Source organism: Mercenaria mercenaria, chromosome 10 (assembly GCF_021730395.1).
Source record: "Mercenaria mercenaria strain notata chromosome 10, MADL_Memer_1, whole genome shotgun sequence".
Taxonomy (NCBI): Eukaryota; Metazoa; Mollusca; class Bivalvia; order Venerida; family Veneridae; genus Mercenaria; species Mercenaria mercenaria.
The window spans coordinates 15,947,309-15,968,920 of NC_069370.1; the positions used below are offsets into that span (position 1 = coordinate 15,947,309).

Here is a 21,612-nt window from a genome sequence, read left to right on the forward strand (position 1 = left end):
CTGCCATCAAAGCAAATGGCGGCCACACCAATTCTTAAAATTGAATTAATATGTAGCGCACTCTTATTCAAAGTGCATTTGAACAACTAATCATTTTAGGTAAATTCTAGAAGACATCTATCAAACTTAAAAGAGCAAATAAGAACAGTTGGCTAGCTTGCTTGTTTTTAGTGTGTCATATCTTTTTGGCTGATTTGAATAAACAGGTGATGATCTTACTACAACAAATTGACAGTAACAGCGTTTGAGCCGTTTTTTATTATCCTACAACATAATTGATGGCAGACAATAGACTTTGCACAAACGATTGTATGGTGTTTATCGAAAATAAGGAAAACATATCGAACCTTGTTTTATTTTTAAAGAAGTGAGGTTATGTTTAAATGCCTATTTTTGAGTCGATCGAAAAGATCTTAATTGATACTGTCATTTCAACCCTTAGCCTGCTGGTGGCATTTGCGACCACTGCAGGCCAAGATCAGCCTGCACATCCGTGCAGTCTCATGGTCTGTACTGTTCTGTTCGCCATTCAGTCAGTATCTCTTTTGTAAGCACCCCTTTCAACAGTTAATGATACTGTCCAAATTGAAAGATGCACAAGTTAATTATAGAAATTTAGCAGCCTAAGTTAGGTTTAATGCAATATTACTGACTATTACAATATAAAGCAAATATGATGCTGCTTCTAAATTTCTTAAACACATTGCAAATGGAAATGTTATGAATGCCTGGAATATGCTTAAAATACAAAACAAACTCCTCTCTCCTGCAACCTTTACAGTGATAAAACAATATTTCTTTAAATAAAGGACACGCAATCCTTAATACCGGTATAATAATCACGTCTATAGTACAAATTGACTAGGTTTTTATGAAAAAAATGGTGTCCTGTATGATAACATGAAAGTCTTAGAGTATTGACCTTTAGCCCGCTAAATCAAAATGTATCGGGCCATCATTCAATTTTAGCAGTAGTTTTTATTTTTCAAAGGGGTGTTCACTAAAGAGTTACTGACTGAATAGCGAATAGCGAAGACAATTATCAGTTTGCACGTATGTGAAATGTGCAGGTTTATCCTGTGGGTTGTGTTGGTCACAAAGGCAAAATCTCTTGCCACCAGCAGGTTATATTATTAACAGTAACATTTTTGATAAAGCAATGGCAAAAAGCTCTAGACCAACAAGTCAGATACGACACATAATGAAATTCAACAGAGATCTTACAGGTGTGACCATTCTATCTTAATTTGATTACACAGGTCAGTGTGGACTTTTAATTTGTTTTTAAGAAGGTCAATAAATTCAGCAAAAAGCGATATATCGCTTTAATAACCAGGACAGTACAGCACTGTAATAATTGGAATTTGTAAGTTTTGGTCTTGGTTCTATATTTGACAGAGTCGCTCTATTTCAGTATCATTTTATTCTGTTTTTCTATATAAAACACAGTGTTGTTTTCAATCTTCTGAAAAAATTACATAAACTGAAATAATATGGAAGTCTAGTCAAATAAGTTTATATATAATGTTTTGGAAAAATACATACATGTTTGTTAATATTTATAGATATTATACATGTGTATAAGTAAAAAATTATATTATATATATCTTTAGCGTACCTGTACATTTCTCTAAAATGTCTTTCTGTATTGCATTATCCTATTATGGGCCGGTGGCCAGTATCAAATAAACATTTTTTCATTGTCATTGTCTATTCAAATAAGTATGTTCTAAAGATTTACAGCATCAGCCTATATAATATACAGTTTTACTATTGCATAACATTACTCAGTAGTCTTTTGCTTTATCATTACTGTTTGTTTAGGAAGCATCATATTTTAGTTAGTCTATTAAGAGTTTTGGGCTAGTCTATTTAAGACAATTGATTTATCTGGCCAGTAATTATCTTATATTTTTGAAAGGTTTTTAACTATGTACGTAATACTATGAGATCATTTTATTTCTGTCAGCCAGACCAGAGTTACGGCCCTTTACTGTGTCAAATATATGCTTAATAGACCCAAAGGTTTTGCCGCATACATCACAAAACTATCTGACCTAGAGTCATAAAACATTAGTGAATTGTTATATAGTATGTAACGTTGTGCATTTGATATTCTATTTGGGATTTCACTTTGCCAAGCTAGAGTTATGACCCTTGATTTAGTCAAAAATATGCAGTATGGGCAAAGTTTGTGTCGCAAATTGTACCCGAAAAAGAATTTGACCTAGAGTCATGAAACTAGTAAGTAATGTTGTTCAGCATGTGTCTTTCTGCATCTAGGGTTTGTTTGACCAGAAAAGAACTTTGGCCGATTTAAAATGTGCTTTAAGGGCCTTATTGTATGTGTCGCATGTAACACAAAAAAGTATTTAACCTAGAGTTAAGAAATGCGGTTTAGCATGTAAAATTACACGAGCCTTCTAGTCCATCCCACTTTCACAGAAAAATACTCTTTCAGTTTCTTTTTTCTCGTGTGTCTTGATGTTTAATAGTTTCCATACCACCAGCTACCCCGATTCATAACGCAGGTAAAGATGATATAAAAGTTTACTTGCTCTTGCGTTATCAACAAATAAACACTATGACGTTACAGTGAGAAGAAGTGAAGTGAGGATACCGATGTCCTAAGAATATACTTTTAGTTGTGTTTAGCACAAGTGTTCATGGTGAGCTACTGAAGTAGCACAGCGTCCGTCGTCCGCCTTCGTCAGTCTGTCACAATTTCGCTGTCAATAATCTAGAGGTCACAATTTTAGCCCAATCTTAATGAAACATAGTCGGAATGTTTCTGTTAACAAAATCATAGCATACTATAAAACTGCGTTACAAGGTGACCAGATCAAACCATAGAAATAACCTTCTAGGTACTATTTTCATACACACCAATAAAATGTGGGGCCATATAGTGATACCTCTGTCCATGTGCACGTCCGATTGTCCGCGCGAGAAATGGATGTCAAAGACTGTATGCCATATGTAACTTTTTGTCCATGCGTGGGTATAAAACAATTGGCAAAATTACTCACTATAACAAAGCGACGTGTCGCGTGCAAGATTCATTTATGATCAAGGTCAAAATTTTATTCAAAAGACATTTTAGGTATTTTCGTTTGTCCAGTCCGTAACTGGCATCATAAAGGGGGACATCTGTGTCAAATGCAGTTTCAACTGGATCTATATGAGACCAGGTCAGAATACTTGTTTTCATAAATCTAGATAGTTTGAAACTGGATTATATAGGGTAAAACATTAATGCCAAGAGGTCAAATCGTATAAAAACATTCTACACAAACTAAAAAACCATAAATTCTATCCGAGCTTTATGAAACCAGGTTAGAATGTTTGGCTGGCAAAGTCAATGCCAAATCTCTCAAGGTGTTAATGACAACTCACGATTTGCGTTCTGATTCTATAACGTTAAATTTGATAAAATCAAATACCTTGATAAATCTACTTGCTCTCTCTCCCTTAGTAGTAGATTTTTCTATTCAGAAAAAATATATATCACGAAAATTTAAAAAAACAACAGTTGCGTTACAAGTGATAAAACTAAATCATAACATCGTTGTAGAGCATCTTCGAAACGTCATCACGTCATTTCTATTTACAAACGTTAATTTCCCGTACTTTGTTTGAACACGCTACAATAAGAGAGTTCTACAAAGAAAGTGTTTTGTTTTTGACTGTTTGCCTTGTTCTCGGTGCTTCCGAGGGATCTACTTTCCAGATTTTATTTATCTATTCTGTAATATGTAGTTTGGAATGCAAAAATAAGATCATTTAGCACTGGTTGTAGATGCATATTTGAATATCCGGCTCTCGGAAAACTGTTTTAATGGTAATTCGGTTTAGCCTCGTTACCGCCAAAACAGTTACCATCGAGCTTGTCCCGATCCCCACCCCTTCCCAATTTAAATTTAATATATTTTATTACTAAAAAGAACAAGGGAGTACAGAGCACCCCAAATACAGCCGGAGAGGTATGCATCGAAAAAATAGACCTGCAACGAAACAAATCTGTAGTGGAAAGATATACTGATAGCAGACAGGTTGCTACAAAAATATACGTCTAGAAAACTACTTTGGAGTCGCTTATTAAAGAAATATCATGTAGATAGAAAGTACTTCATGCTTTGTTTTGATTCATTTTCATCAGAAGCTCAGTTATTAGGCCCATCTGCTGTTTGATTTCTTGATTCTGTTCGTCATATTTTCTTTCCAACTGACGTCCCATTGCATCCATTTGATCTTTGATTTCTGTATTTTGTTTTTTCTGTTCCTCCGACTGTTGTTGTAACTGATGTCCCATTGCATTCATCTTTTCGGTCATTTGATCTGTATTTTGTTTTCTGTGTTCCTCGAACTTTTGTTGTAACTGATCTCCCATAGCATTCATTTTTTCGGTCATCTCATCTTTAATTTCTGTATTTTGTTTTTTGTGTTCCTCTGACTGTTGTTGTAACTGATATTCCATTGCATTCATTTTTTCGGTCATTTGATCTGTATTTTGCTTTCTGTGTTCCTCGAACTGTTGCTGTAATTGATGTCCCATCGCATTAATTTTATCAGTCATTTGATCTTTTATTTCTATATTTTGTTTTTTGTGTTCCTCCGACTGTTGTTGTAACTGACGTCCCATTGCATTCATTTTTTCGGTCATTTGATCTGTATTTTGTTTTCTGTGTTCCTCGAACTGTTGCTGTAACTGATGCCCCATCGCATTTATTTTACCAGTCATTTGATCTTTAATTTCTGTATATTGTTTTCTGTGTTCCATAAACTGATGTTGTAAGTCAGTTTCCATTGCTTTTAATTTTTCAGTCATTTGATAATTATTTTCGGCAGCATGTCTGGCTACATCTTGAGGCAAATCCTGCTCAACGTTAGAAAATCTGTCACTTAGGTTATCTACTTTAGAAACGAGTTGCAGAAAGTCATTACGCTCTGGTGAATTTTGGCTACTTATCGATATTCCAGAATCTGGAGTTGCATTTGTTTGTGTCGTCGGTATATGTTGCGATTGTTCATTTAGCCGATTTGTTGAAACAGTGAGTGGTCCAAACCGTTTTAAGCCTTGATTTCTTGGTATCCCTAGAGCAGCTAGGACATCGCAGATAGGTGTTACTATGTATATACCATCCATTTCTCCTTCTAACAGGCCAATAGCAACCAAATCGCCGTTTTCTTCCTCTGTCATAACCAATGCTCCCGAGTCTCCAGGCTCAGCAAATCGAACATGACCTATTTCTTCAATTTCAATTTGATTGTGCAACAGAAACCCTAAATTATGAATCGTTCCAAGTGCATTGTTATTCCGTATTGATGCGCCATCTAGTCTGAAACAACCTCTGGTAACATGAGAATAGATGCCATATTTTATAACGTCAGTTCTTCTGGGTAGATCAGCCATTTCAAGTGTTTTTCCAGAAGTGTATGACATACCATTATCAAATCCTGAAATTAAAATAATAAATCAGATCTTTTAATATTTCATTATCATAAATAGATAATAAGAAGCTATTGAGCAAAATAATTATTTGTCAAACCATTAAACAGATATAAATATGTGCATGTACAGCCCTTTTTACATAATTAAACATAATATAAACTGATAGGAATCACAAAGACAAAAAGCTTTTTATATATATATGTGTAAGTCTTAATGATACTTAAAAGTTTTGAATATTACTTAATTCTCTTAATGTGTGACTAAACATTTGTGTACCATATCACAAATACATATTTCCTTACCTGCCTCACGGTAATTTTTCCCATCGGGAAAGTTTCCAGAACTAGGACATCTTTCATCCACACAGATCAAAACTGCTTCTACTCCTGCAGCACCGCCTCCGCCTTCTGTGTAAACAGCTTTTGTAATTTTACCAAAGGGTTTTGCCTCTTTTTTTGTTGGTTGGTATGCAAAATATTGATGATGAGGTCCGAATAATATCAATTTATTTTTTTGAAGATGTTCGAAGTGGTGCTTTTCAAACATAACATGAGCGCTTGTTATACAATAAATATTATTATTGTGTTCAACGAAACCTCCTAACGTGCCTACACCGCCACCAGTGTGAAAGTCACCTCTAATTGCACATCCCATTTTGATCTGTTCATGGTGCTCAAAAGGTCCAGCCAGAGGCAAGAAAACTCCTTCCCTTATATCAACAGAATAAATTCCAACATTTGTTGGAAATGGATCTTCATTGATAGGTATTAGTCCTTTAATATGAACATAGAGGACTATGCATAATTCATGATTCATTGAGCTTAATTCTGTCCCATAACCTTTAGATTTAATCCAGCTTACAGAAATTCTTGTAATATTGCTGTGAATGTCCATGAGAGTTACTGAATTGTCTTTCATGCATTGAACTATTTGTTTCATTTCCTCATCATCAAAAGGATTTTCCTGTTCGCGTTCCCTTATAATTTGGTTCTCATTTTTTTGTGTTTCTGTTATACACCTTTGATCAGTTTCGTATGTGTTGATGTCGATGTTTTCTACTTTCTTCGCTGTACAAACAACAAACAGTACTTTTTCATCGTTGTCACAATCCTTCTTGTATTTAAATGCAGGCCATACATCGACGATTTCTTCTGACTGTTTGCCAACGAAAACGGATATCTTTTTACAAATATCCGAAAACGTTTTAGATTTTCTCCCGAATTTCTCTTTCGCCTCTTGTAATAGATTGTCATCTGGTAATATTTTTTTACGTAGTAACTGTTCTACTTTTTCCTCATCTCCTTCTAAAATACACTCTTTCCAAGAATCGACATCTGAAAGAATTTTTGAAGTTGTACAATTCTTTTCACTTGGAACCAAATAAAGTAGACGTAAACAATATATCAAGACAGCGTTATTTTTGAGAAATATTATATGCTTTTATTTATATGTTATTTCTCAAATTTTCGATATACAATCGATATGGTTGAAAACAACTTATTCATTGTGTACACAACATTTAACTAGTCTTAGATGTTTTAATTCAGTGAAGATATGCAACGACATAGTTTTAATAAAAACTTAATGGAAATGCCTTACTTAACACAAAGATTACCATTGATGTTCATCCTTCAGTGAGTCTAACAAAAGTATATGCTTGTGATTTTCTTTCTGTTCTATTACAAGATATAATTATATGCAGAATGTCTCTCCGGCCAAAGATGTGAAATAATTCCAAGTGTATTAATGAATGTTCTCAGCTTTGACCTTTAAATGTGTCCTTGACCTTTGATAAATTAGTTATATTCTTAAATACGACACACATTTGATTTGGTGGTTAAAATGTAAACATTTAAGCGGTTAGATACATAAACTTTATGTACTTCTTGCACAGTATTTAACTTTACAACCAAGTTCTACGTTGCCTGCTGTGGAACGAGTCTTTTCTGGAACACCCTACGTACAGTCACCAAAAAACACTTCTGTTAAATTCTTTTGTTATAAGTTTTCTATTTCAAGACTTTGTGGTCCCTGTGTACAGTTGAGTTAAACCGAACTATTTGAACATGTGCAAACAGGACTTTGTGCCAAGTTTAACACACTTGCACAAATGATTTAGAGAAATATAATTTGATTAATTGTAAGAAAACAGGCAATAGACGACTGGCGATTGACTGGCGATCGACAGACGCCTTGACGGCGAGTGATCAAAATTGCTCACATTTAACATACTGAGCCCTGATGAGTTAAAATAATAAATTTCATAGGTACCGATTCTGTAAAGAATTTGTATTCAGGTAAGGCTTATAATACAAAAAGTGTCATATTTTCAGCTCTAACGTTGGGTAAAATAGAACAGTCTCATGCGCGATTTATTCTGAAACGTACAAGAATTCGTCAGTGTCATACCTATCTTCCAATCAAAAATATGTCTTTCCTCGTCGCCATCACTTTTTTTGCCATTATCACCTCTGTCATCTTTTCCATCACCCTTCTTAAGGTCGTCTTCACTGTCTGATCCATCGCTTGGATCTCCAGGATTACCTCCTCCACAGGCCGCAGACTTTCGATCAGGATATTGGGGGGCTTTCTTCTTTCTTATGTAAGACTCGTCTTGAGGAACATCAGAATCAGAAACATTGCTTGTAAGATTCGTTCCAAACTTCAGACTATTCCATTCTCCTTGACATAGGTACTCTGTCATCCTATCATATTCATTGCTGCCTTTTGATTCTCCTTGTGAATTGTAAGGGTAAGGCAAACTTTTTGAGAGGTGAACTTTCCCATTTTGTTCATTCAGGTCACCATGTGTTAAGTCCCCATTCGGAGGATTTGTTTCAAATTCTGAAATATAACGCACAATGTATCCAAAATCATTATAACCCTATACAGCAAGATGAAATTAATATCAAAATTTATATTCTGTGATTACAGGAAATGACAGGTTCAATATCTTGTTCGTTTACTTTATGTTAAATAAAATCTGAAAAGTAGATCCCTCGAAATCACCGAGCCGAGAACTAGGCAAACAGCGAAAATTGCAGACTCGGTTTGATTGAGTCTGTTCATGAGCAGTAATGGAAAATGTAACACTGCCCATGCCCCTCTAGCACCGTGAAAGTATATTTGTTACATGATATCAGTCTGATACATTTTTGTCCACGTTATGCATTTTCATCTGATCAGCACTCATTTTGACGCTCATTATTAGAAATGTACAGTGCGAATGAATGTATTTGAACTTTAAATATAGTTGCAATATTTCTAACTTCAATCCAGAAAACATAGGTATTTACGCAATTTATGATAACAAATGGCTTTGGTTAGTCTGTTTTCATCTGGTTAGTTAAAGTAAATTTCACGTTCAAATAACACGTTAAATAATAACGAAAATTTCTCTCTTTACCTTCATCTGTGACTTCTGTTTTGCGTTTCCAATCTTTATGCTTTCTGTCGGCATTATCGCCGAACAACCTTCGTTTATTCCTCCTGCTTTTATTTTTTACACTTCTGTCCTTGGAGTGACAGAAGCAGATGCATCGAGTACAGCTGCAGCAGAAAGCTAGAGAAGGTGTGCTACTTTGATCAAAAGCCTGTGGCGGGTGAGAAGAACAAGTAAGATGTAAGTCTTGAGGGTAGGTAGAGACTTCAACCGCTTGCTGTGCCTGTTGATGTATCTGTTGATACTGATTACAGTTCATAAGTCTGTTTACAACTCGAACACAAATGTCTTCAATTTCTCTACTTCTGTCAGTTTGGTCATTTGTGGGCGCTTGACATTCTATAGAATTAGAAATATAATCGTATAGTTTTTGGCTTCGTTACTATTCACGGTTTATCAGTATATATTCTTAGTTTTATAATCTTCAAGTAAAATACGTTTTTTATGCAGTTAAAAGATTACGATGTTTACAATCCTCTAAAATTTTGATACTGCAATGCAACATGTGTTTCTTTTCCCTTATTATGAGTGCAGGGATCAGATATTCATACGTCTCATGTTACAACTTTACGAAGATATTTTACATACTTTCTTAAACTGTCGGATGAAAGCGATTCTCATACAAACCTGCACTCTGCTCCATGCGTGATGTATCTTTGACCTTCTGAAATATGAGAATAAACACAAAGACAGATGAAAAGAAGAAAATAAAAGCTCCAGAGGGTTTGTGTTTCTGTTGTTTTCTATTCTAAGTGCGACTTTCTTGCTATTCTTATTTACGTATTATAAAAAGTTACTTTAGCTCGTTGATTTTAGTTATTCAGATTGAAATATTTTCTTCTTTTTGTTACTGAAACGAAACTACTAGAATGGCCTTTTTGTGCACTATTAAAACATTTAGACAGATAATGCATGTTTAAAGCTAAATCTTTTATAGATTTTGAAGGGTTTAGAATAAGGTGTGGCAATATTACACGGACAAAGTATCACCCGATAAAAGTATGTACTTACATACAATATAAAATGAATGAGAAAATCTCAAGTTGATTTAAGTATAAAAGTAAAATCTTATCGACATATTTCGGATAATTTAAAGCGACTGACCTGCAAATCGTACTAAAACAAAGAAAAAAGGTATCAGGACATGATCGATATATTATTATTATTATCATTATTCCACATTCACCGAAAGAAAATGAATTTCTTTCAACTTCACTGGGCACATCTTCATGGTCTAGTTGGAACTCTAATCAAAATCAGCTAATGTTACATTCTCGCTGGTAAGCAGCAGATAAGATGGGGTTTGTTTATTGGATTGGGGCACTTATATAGTAGTGGGTCTAGGCTTTTGAGAAGACTTTGAAACTTAGTTACTGGCAGATTATGTATTATATTTGAAACACACGTGAATTAGTTGTTTCTACTCTTTTTTTTCATTCGAAAGTGAAGAGCGTTTGTCACGGGGCATCGAAAGTAAACTGCCGAATCACAAAACTTTTAAATTGTCGTTAAGTACAAATCCTCGTCGGTGTACTGTCAATATGGTAGGCAAGTTTTTCCGAGGCAACCCATATTGATTTCAGACATGTTACTCTTGAATTTGCATTTTTAAAAGTTGTTATAAAACAAAACCTCATGTTTCACTATTCATAAATTAACTAAACTTCAATTTCAAAAAAAAAAGATCATAAATAGCTAAAATTCTGGAGTCTAATCTTAACCACATAATGATTAAAGCAAATGTCGTCTAACTGAAAAGGCTGAAAAATATGAAATAGTAAGTAGTCAAAGTGGGTTTTTTATGCAATTCAAGGGATCAACCACGCTTAAATTTTATTTGCATAGTTTATGTATCAATATCATTGATACTTCGCAAAATCAAATTTAACAAACCAACATCTTTATGTAAAAAATAAATTATAACAAATACTTGACAGGTAAGAAGTTATATACTGACAGTGCAGAAATATATTCCTTGTTCGCTCTTAAAAGAGAATATCGTAGGTCCTATGTAACAATGTTGCAAATCATTTAATACAAACACAAAACATTCAAAATAGTCTAATACATTATTATCCGATAGTTAAACATGTTTCTTGTTACGTTTCGAAAAGAGGACATTTCTCCATTTACGTGTTTGTTTGCCTGTTCACTTTATACATGTATACTATTTTTTCTATAATCATTTGTATACGACTTTTTTATGTTAATGCATGCTATCAAAATTTTAGAATAAATCTATCATGCTTTGAAATGATGTGTTATAATAACACTTCACAGAGTCAATGAAATATCATCAGTCAAATTTATTATTTAGATAAAGTTTATGTTAACTATCTATATATCAGTTATGACATTAGAATGCTGAGATCAATTCACATGATTTTGATAAAAATTGATGATGAATTTTCGTTTCGAAAGACAGATTGTACAGGTTCTACTACCAAGTTTATACAGGTACATTGTTCAGGGTTTTAATAATGACATTATTTTGATCACAGATCCTTTTGAAACAACACCTACCATTTCCTTTTGTTCCCCTTCTAACCCAGGTTCTGGTTTGGTTTCTTGTGCTTGTGGAATATCAAAGTTCCTTTCTTCTGTTTCAGGATCTGTATTAACTGCCACACTGGCTTGATTTCCTGCTTGTTGTCGGTGCCAACCGCTTCGAAAATGTTCCATGAACTTTCGAATATCTTGGAAGTTATTGTTATTTTCAGAGGCCATACTGTTAATCCTTTTTAACAGCATTTTTTCCATTTCATTCATTCTCAGAAATATTTCTGCCTTCATTATGTCCATTTGTTTACCATTAACCAACTGCAATGATATATATGACAATAATTAATGTTATCTTTGCAAAGTTTATGTTTTTCATGTGCATGGAAATGGAAGCAAAGGAAATAATAAAATCTTGTAAAGCAAACATGCATAGATGAAGGATCCAGACTATAGTAACTCATAGATCATTTCTTGATAATGATTAAGTAGTAAATCCGGTACATTCTATATATTGAAATTTGAAAATTAGCAAACCATAAAAGGACACCTATTATAAAGAAAACATGCGTATACCAATTCATTAAGAAAAGCATTCCAGATGTCATTGCTGCTTGTATTCTGTTGTTTCAGGTAAAGTCTTGCTACTGCTTCCCTTATCAACTGCTGAAAGTAGAACAAAATGGAAATGGATAAGACCTAAACATAAAATACAGTTTTCAATAAAGAGAAATTATGGAAGCGCCATGGTGCCATGGGGGGCAGATATGGAATAAGTCTTGCACCCAAAATCAAGCAGATACATCTTAAAGACAAATCAGAGGTAAGAAATTATTTTAGAAATTAGTGGGTCAAACTAATGTATCAGCTCGGGGAGCAGTTTTACTCTTCTTAATGTACAGGCTCTTACTACAGAAAATAGGTGTGTGAATTAACATACCTACAGTTTGATGATTTGGTAACAATATAATACCACACCACTATATGAAGTTAATAATTTACTTTGATATAAAATAATGAAGTCAAGCAAAATAGCAGCTAGAAGGGAAATAAACGAAAAGAAAAAGATTAAGACAAGATAAAACACAAAGAAAACTGCCGAAATCCAACACAGTATGGAAATAATTTTGCAAATATTAAATCTGATATGAAAGAAACGTTTCTAGAGTTAAGTGAAACTAAATGTATGTCTATAGGACACAGGTGCTTCCGCTCATGTCACTGTACATGGTTTTGTGACTCTAGATGATACATTTTTAAGATGTTTGCGACACACTATCTTTATGTGTACTTTTTTTACTAAATCAAAGACCATAACTGTGGCCTACTAAGTAAAATCTAAAAAAAGCACTCTGTGCACAACTTAACATGCTATACAAGAAATCCTCTAAAGTCTATACATGACTCTTGCTCAAGTACAGTTTGAGATACATGAGACACAAACTTTTATTTTAGACATAGTCAAGGACCACAACACTGGTCCTACAAAATGAAATACTAAAGAAATCTCACAGACGTACTGGATAACATTCCTACATGGTTTAACTCTTTTCTTCCAAAGGATCTTTTTACAAATTTTATTAACTCTCACAACAGCAATCTTTAAGTGCCGTGTGGCGGCTGTAAAAAGTCTCTCCAGTGTTGTTATATTTTCAATATCTTTGGGATCATGTTGTTCATTCAACATATGTGTAATAGAGTTCCGCTTAAGCTGGTGCTACAGAGGTGTTGCACATTTCATTACCTCTCATGAGCAGACTCAATCAAACCAAGTCTGCAATTATTCTTCTTGGTGAAATCCTGTCTTTTCCAAGGGATCTTTTTAAAGATTTTATTATTCATAACTCTTGGTGAAATATGTTTTAAGATATTGGAAAACATAAACTTTAAGTATTTCATGTATTTTTCACTGAGTCAAGTACCATAACTCATGTCTGGTTAAGTGAAATTCCAAACAGAACATCAGGTGCACATGATATATAACAACATCCTAAAGTTTTATGAATCTAAGTCAAATACTTTTAGAGATAATTCGAACACTAACTTTTATCTTATTTATGCATATTTTTGATAATCAAGCGCCATAACTCTAGCCTGACTGACAGAAACCTGAAACAAAATTGCCAGGTGCACAACTTCACATGCTGAATAATATTCCTATCATGAATCTAGATCAAATACTGTTTTAGATATGTGCGACACAACTTTCAAATTAGGGCTAAGGCATTGAGCATATCTCTGATCAGGTTGAGTGATATCTTAATCAAAACCCTTGGTGCACAACTTCATATGCTGAATAGTATTACTGTAACGTTTCATAATACTGGGTAAAATCCTTTTTTCGATACACGCGATACCATATTCGACTTTATATAGAGAACCTTATGGTTAAAGGTCATTACTTCAAATCCTACTTTGTCTCATATAAAAACGACTTCAGGTCATCTTTACGTACCATTATAGAACATCACATTGTCCTACACCTATTTTTCTTGAAAGTTCTATCATAAATCAACGAACACATGAAAAGAAAACGGGGGTTCCTGCTGAATAAGCAGTGATTTTTGGCTGCTACCCTAAAAATGGCGCATATTTGCTCTTATCCGCGCAATAAACCCTGAAACACTTGCCTTCATTGGAGTATTAACATTAAAACCGTCTCATATCATGCAGAATGAAGACGTGTGATTAAAGCACTCGTTCTACACGAATTTACGCTAAAAAGGACAATAAGGATCTATTTACTTTGAACTTATTTTGACGACACTAAAGAAGCACTACTGGGATAAAGACAGGCAGTCATGAATAACTCCAGGAAAGGCCCTTAACACATATTCTAGCGTAACACTAAAGCTATTTGACATAAACTTACACATTACTTGATGTAATTTTTTTTTTTTTGGCAAATGTGTAGACAACTAAATTATATATGTGTCGCAAAAAAGAAGTAAGTCGACTTATAGGTTGATCACAACGAAAACAAATGTAAGCCTCCGCAGGTCACAAGTGCTAATCTTTTTTCCTTTCCTAGTGCATTTTCTTAACAGCAACGTGTTTACTTTTACTCTTCCGCGTTTCAGTATAAATCATTTGCATTGTATTGAATCGGCATCATTCCTATCGCATGCTAGGTAAAAATAGCGGTGTGAGAATTTAATGTTTCGAAAAGGGAAATTGAAAAGCGAAAAGGAGTAAATCAATTAAGTAAGTATCTACACCTACATTTTAAACAGAGTCTCTCATTCAAACGTACCGCATATACTTTCAGCTGCTGTTGAATTAAACTTCATTTACTTATAGTCATGTGTAGAGCTCTGACATTGAAAACGTATTTTGCGATTTTTTCGGAACGAGTTGAGGTACTAAAGGAACAAGTGAATGAAGTATTGCCATGCAATGCAAAGTCCCCTACTGGAAGGCACCTAATTTTCTCTATTGCAGTATAACATAATGAACTGATATCTGTCAATGATGTATAAACTATATTGTACTATACAATATGTTATAACAAAACACTTGGATTAAACTTTGTATGTATAAAAACCTACAGTTGTTTTCAAATTGCATTTTTTGCCGAATATCAATAAAGGTATCATATGAGTTATTTATAGTAACAACAAAGGGAAATTCCCTTTGGCCTCTGTGTGTGACCTTGGCCTTAGACCTAGGGACCAGGTTTTTGCGCATGACACTGTCTCATGGTGGTGAACATTTGTGCCAAGTAATATTAAAATCCCTTTAAGGATTGTTGAGTTACAGACTGGACAGGGGAATAGCCCTTTTCGCCTTTGACATACTAGTATGATCTTGACCTTGCAGTTAAGGGCACGGGTTTTGCGCGTGACACATTGTCTCATCCTGGGGAATACTTGTGCCAAGTAATACTAAAATCCTGTTTTGCATGACAAAGTTATAGACCGGACAGGTAAAAGTCCCACTGACCTTTAATCCCCATGTGTAACCTTGACCTTTCAGCTAGGGTTCTGGGTGTTGCGCACGGCACTTGGTCTCATCATGGGGACATTTATACCAAGTAATGTTAATATCAATTGAGTGATGACAGAGTTCTGGACCGGACAGGAAAGAACTCTATTGACCTTTGACCTCCAATTGTGACCTTGACCTTTGAGCCAGGAGTCCGGGATTTACGCATGACACATTGTTTCATCATGGGAAACATTTGTGGTTTGCACACTGGCTTTCCAATCCTGAGGTCGGGGGTTCGATCCCCGGCAGCTACCTGGGAATTTTCAGAAACGCTTTTCAGTGTTTCCCACCCAACTAGAGGTGAACTGGTCAGGAACCCAGGCAATCCTTGCGTGTATCAGTGCTATACACTGGGCACGTTAAAGAATCAGGCTGTCTATTCGAAACGAGCTAGGCTAAGTTAGCCGGACAAGCCTGTATCTGATTTCTGACCTCTCTGTCGTGGGGGCCTTGTCTCACTCTGTCCCTCTGGTCAGATCGCTCTGTGTCTGTACTAGTAGAGGATGAATTATGCGCCCTGTGTGGCTGCATTTGAACTATGTAAAGCGCCTTTGAACGTGAAATTGATCATGAAAAGGGCGCTATATAAATCTGGTATAATAATAATAATAATAATGTGTGCCAAGTTATATTAAAATCCCTTATTGAGTAATGGGCCGGACACCCTGTTCATACCATGTTAACATTGGACTGCCACGTTTGACCTTGATCTTTGAGCTAGGAGTCGGAAGATTGTGCATGACGCATCGTCTTATTATGAGGTACGTTTGTGCCGAGTAATATTAAAATCCCTTCATGGATGGCAGAGTTATGGACTGGACAGGAAAAAATACTTTAAGACATTGTTTACTCGTTCATGTTCAGGATATATTCCATAAACATATTCAATTGTGCTTCTTTCCGAAAATCACATGTTATGCTCAGAAAACATAATGTTTTTAATAATCAATCCAGAATAGATGCATTAATAAAATACATTGTACCTACATTGTTGTGCCTTGCGGTTACCATTATGAGACTAGGCCAGGTGTGTTCAGACCCAATGTTTTGTTCGCTTGAGATAACTCCTGAGGCTATTCAAATCTGTTTTGTATAAATCTGTCCCTCTCTTCCCAAAACATATAAATAATCAAAGCCAAGAAAGATCGGTTGAACATATTAGAATAATGATGGAAAAGAATCAAAATAGACCAGTGGACCAGTACATAGAATATTTTTCTGTGTCTTAGATTACTAATTTTCACATACTTTTCCGAAACTGTGCCCTCCATGCTTTCCATCGTCTAAATGCACTGAAAAATTATGAATAAATTATGAATAAAAAGTGTTACTTTGTGTTTTTCAAATATAATGCTTTAAATGTCACAGTTAACTAAAACATTTGCTTAAACAGTGAATTGTTGTATAACAAAACACAGTTTTCAGTCTTCTTTGTTCAATTGCAAAACAAACCGGGTCATGTAACAATGCAGATTTCATCAGTTAATTTTCTTTATGTTTTGTTTGATATAGCAACAAATCTGGTCATGATCAAAATAATAATATTTGTATTTGTTAAAGGGTGACCACTCTTAAACTCGTAGATGAATGAATTTTTAAGTGAATGCATTACGTTTTAGTAAAATTGAGACCGTATGCTTAAGTGAAAATAAACCTATAGTTAAAATAAAACTTTAGTTATGTTATTATATTTTTGTAAAATTAGCAAGATACAAGGGTTGTAACATGTACCAATGGTAATTGATATTTGACAATATACTCGAATCATTGTCTTTTTATTTTGTATATATTAAGGCCATGATCTTTGAAACAGTTAAGAGTACATATTTGGACTGTTTTGGTTTTTTCCACAGTTTTTACTTTATAAACATGATTTTAAGAGTTTATATTTCGCATTTGATAATATTCATTTTTGCGAAAACTATCATAAAAATGAAACACAGTTGTTGACATATTTATTTACCTGTATCAACTTTATTACTGTTGGTTGGACGCTTGGTGGCATTATGTTTGTTTTTGTTAAGTTTGTCTATAGGTGACAGCTCTTTTTCCTTGATTTTTTCATCTTTGTCACTGTAATCGTCATTCTCCTTAAACCACGAATCTTTAGGTTTGTTATTGTCGCCGTTCAACTTTTTCTTTTCGCTCTAAATATACAGCAATATTGGTTTATTCAATTAAAAGGTTCCAGCAGTTTGTTTAGAGACATGGTGATAAATTCACTTTCTTACGCAAACATTACTTTCCCCCCCCCCCCCCCCACCCCCTCCCCCCAATCCCCACCCCCACACGCGCGCGCGCATGCACGCACGCACGCACAGAACATTTTTACGCAAGAATAAAGTAATAAAGTATTAATTCAGTGTGAAACATTTTCGTCGGCAGGTAATCGATATACTTACATGAAATGGACTGCAAAAAATCTGTTTTACCATACCTGGTCGTATCTTTATCAGATAAGGTGGTTCAATCGTTGTTTAAGAGTGAATTTTAGGCAGAAAGAGTGGACAAAATGAATATTTCAGGTGGTGTAAGTATGAATTTAGGCAATTTCTATATGCTATATACCGAATTAAATGGAAACCACGGTTGCACCTGGGACACTAATGAGTCCGTTTCTTGGTACATGTGTTCAGTTATCTAAGATTTGTTCTTAAACACATTGATATATCCGACGGGATATATTCCGACAGGGGAAGGAGATTTTTGTCAGTTTTTTGAGAATATCTAATTATATGCAATGCTTATCAGGATCAAGAATGATAAAAACACTTCAAAATTAAACAGGTACGCTTACTTTCATAGAAATAATCGGGTTTATTTCTCAAATATCGTCCAAATTCTAAAGCAAGGCAGTTCTGAGTGTGTCGCTACCTAACGCAATCATTTTGATAGGCTCTGTAACTGACAAAATGAGCCTTTGCTTATAAAAAAGGCTTACAATTTCCTAATACCCTTAATCCACACAACAATTAATGTCAACGTGCATTTGAATATAGTGTATTAATAATTACTTGATCCAATTTAGCACCGTAAATCACATAATAATCTCAAAAACTGACAAAAATCTACTTTCCTCGTGGGACTGCCCAGAGGTGCTTGAGAAAACGCCACAAATCTCAGCTAAATGAACCCATGTGCAAAGAAACGAATTCATTTGCACTCGAGGAGCTCCCGTCGTTTTGACTTGACTCAATAAATGGTTAATATTCCTTTAAATCATACTTACAAGACCAGAAACGTGTTATTCTGTCCATTTGTTTTGCGTTGAAATCACCAGTCATACAACGTTGGAACTTTCTGATCTGATAAAGCTATGGACAGTGTGTAATTTTCCTTTATTATGATCCGATCATAGTGAAAATTGATCTATAGTTACTCGTGTTTGAAATAAAGCTATTGAAACTTTAACCTCCATGCGTTATATTGTTTGTTTACTTTGGATTTAGCGTTGTTTTTCAACAGTATCTTAATATTGGTGGGCAGTTAACCTAATATATTTTTCTGGATTCTCGGGCAGTTAACCTAATATATTTTTCCGGATTCTGTACCAGTTCTAACCTGTTCTCCACAAGTAATTATCAGCTTCCTAACATGAATCAAAGGTGGATGACCAAAGATTTCAGACGCAATGTCTTTCATCAGTCGTCAAAAAGAATATAAGCCTCGCCAGGGGATCGAACTCACTACCTCGGTCGTGATTCGTACCCGATTGAGCTAAGAGGGTGAGCTGTGCCACCTTGACTTTAGATGAAGTTGCCTGGTTTGTGCGCACTGCACGTAAACAACTGATGCTAAAAGTCTGGTGCAGACATAATGTTAAGGTATTTCATCTCAGACTGGGTCATTGGAGACCGTCGTATTAAGTAAGTGGTTAACATTTCTGTGTAACTATTTGAAAATTATCTAGACGGTTTCAGAGATATGCCTCCGGAAGGAATCACTGACGGACAGGCATGCGTGACTCCAATATATAGCTCCATATACTTTGTATCACCCATCCTCAAATCAAATTACTCCATTTGGCTGTGTTTTCAATAATAAGGGGAGAAGAAGTATATATACGTAAACATAGCTTTAAATGGTTTTATCATTAATTTGAAAATGCACCAGGAAGAATTATTAAAACGTAACCTAAGTAAATAAATGAGACACTTTTCATAGATAACGTGCAAAATTATTCAGTATAAGTGTCGTTTTACGATAAAGTTGCATTCATGTTTGTAAATAAAGCATGAATAATATTTGTGCGTTTTGCAAACTGTGCTCAAACTTGAAAAGCCTAAAATTTAGATTTTTAGGTTATCAAGATCACGTACCATCTTTTCCACGTGTTCGATCTTCCGTTGATGTGCTGCTATTGTTTTCTAAAACTCACCAACTTTCGTCCGTAAATGTATTTAGGAGTTTGAAACAAATCTGTAATGAATAATAAACTAAATATTTAAAAGAATAAATATTCATCAAGTACACGTTAAAATTACGTTTCGTAGGCATTTATCTTATTTTTCTCTCGCTTTTACTTTTCATTAAACTATGGATGTTTTGTATTCTATGCATCTTGGCGCAAAATTGATTTCATAGCTTGAGTTTTCTAAATCAGTACTGTGTAAGGATCTGCCACAACAGAATGGCATATGCATAACTTGTATTTTGATTTTAGCATATCAGTGCCAATGATTCATAAAAGCGAGCTGAGAACTATTTCCAGTCGTCAGATTTCATTTCTTAGGTTTGATGACAATTTCAGGTGTGCTAATGCCTTTCCATTTCTCAACGTGAAAAAAAAAACTTTTCAAGACTGAGTAATTCAAAAATAAAACTTGCAGAAACTTTCTATAAAAAATTGACTAATTCTTTTTTTACGGACATACTTTTATATCTGACTGTTTCTGTGAGTATTGGTGTAACGTCATGTATAAATTATGCGTGTGCGTGTGGATAATGTATACTAATATTAAAATAAGACTATACCGTGTAGCCTGTACTTTCTCTGACCTCATCTATCACTAATACCACTGGTGCGTATAGCGCATCGCTAAGTTGAGGAAATATAACTCAAAGAAAGCAATTATTTCAGGCTAGTTAGTGTCCAGTACTTGAAAATGTAGTATATATACACGGTATCCTAAAAATGCATTTTTGTAACCTATTTGTTTAAGCTGTATAAATCCCTTGGTTGACAAACATTTGAAAATGAAATCTCATAGTACTAGAGCTCAGGGTCCTTCTATGGCTCTCTTTGGTGGAACATCAGTAGAATCTATCATGAAGGCCTTAGACTGACACAACGTTCGCTCGATGTTACTTGAGAGACTTGAATTGCAATTATTGAAGATACATATGTAATTTAAATTACCCGTTTACGATTTCCGGACACAAATAATTTCATTTTTATTCACAAGATATGTCTGATACATTATACATATATCTTGTTGTGCATAATTTATGTACCTTAGAATGGACAATTGTTTTGAATTGTAAATGCTGTTGTTTATGTACAGTTCTGGTGTCATCTTATTCTTTGGAGGATCTTATTTTCGTGAAAACCTTTCAACACAGCAACAGAGTTTACAATAGCACACTAAATGTTTTATGTGTGGGTATTTCATGTATGGACATATTTGTCACATGTGAAGTGATATTTGAACATAATAGCATTAGCTTCTTCGAAGTTCAGCCAGCTAGTATAACCAACCACTTCTCCTAGTATTACAGTTTTATGTCAAACTTTCTAAAGACTTGAAGTTCAAACAATTTGATAGTATGTCTAAAGTCGATGTTCTTCGGTTTTGTTGCCTGGAGAAGACACCACCATTTGGGTGAGTATTGCTTAGAAATGTACATTTTTTAATTAGTATAGTTAATTTGATAAGACAACTGATAGAAATGACATTTCTAAATTTTACATAAAATTATAATTATGAAGCTGTCTTATCAAATTAATATCTTAAACCCACCGCTAACCCTTTTTCTTGATCTTTTGTTCAGTTTCGGAAAAAGGAGACTGATTTTTCACGGCGTGGTGTCTTACAGGTGACCGTTCACTATACGCTTTGTTTCGATTTTAGGTCAAACTAGCATAAATAGTATGCCCTATTTATTCTATATAAAACTGACAGAGAGCAAATCTTTACTTTATTTTAAACTGACATAAAATGAAAAGAAAAGTAGGGGTCATGTATCTTCTAAGAGAGTACTACCAGCTTTGATTTAGACCTCCCTGGCAATG

General features: G+C 34.5%; 1 protein-coding gene across 3 annotated transcripts in view; it reads right to left on the bottom strand.

The window, feature by feature from the left end:
* Positions 1–1,408: 1,408 nt before the first annotated feature.
* Positions 1,409–21,612, bottom strand: part of LOC128559784 (uncharacterized) — a 30,494-nt gene continuing 10,290 nt past the window's right edge. The window contains exons 2-11 of one of the 3 annotated variants that reach the window (XM_053552325.1): positions 19,700–19,799; positions 17,344–17,527; positions 16,629–16,672; positions 11,970–12,056; positions 11,418–11,714; positions 9,522–9,558; positions 8,859–9,233; positions 7,862–8,296; positions 5,755–6,786; positions 1,409–5,457 (exon numbers count right to left, since the gene is read on the bottom strand). In XM_053552325.1, coding sequence (XP_053408300.1) covers positions 4,130–5,457; positions 5,755–6,786; positions 7,862–8,296; positions 8,859–9,233; positions 9,522–9,558; positions 11,418–11,714; positions 11,970–12,056; positions 16,629–16,672; positions 17,344–17,527; positions 19,700–19,702 — 3,822 coding nt within the window. In that variant the 5' untranslated portion in view covers positions 19,703–19,799 and the 3' untranslated portion in view covers positions 1,409–4,129. Of the gene's footprint in view, positions 5,458–5,754; positions 6,787–7,861; positions 8,297–8,858; positions 9,234–9,521; positions 9,559–11,417; positions 11,715–11,969; positions 12,060–16,628; positions 16,673–17,343; positions 17,528–19,699; positions 19,800–21,612 lie in introns of those variants that run through there. The other 2 variants (XM_053552324.1, XM_053552326.1) reach the window with 2 other exon arrangements.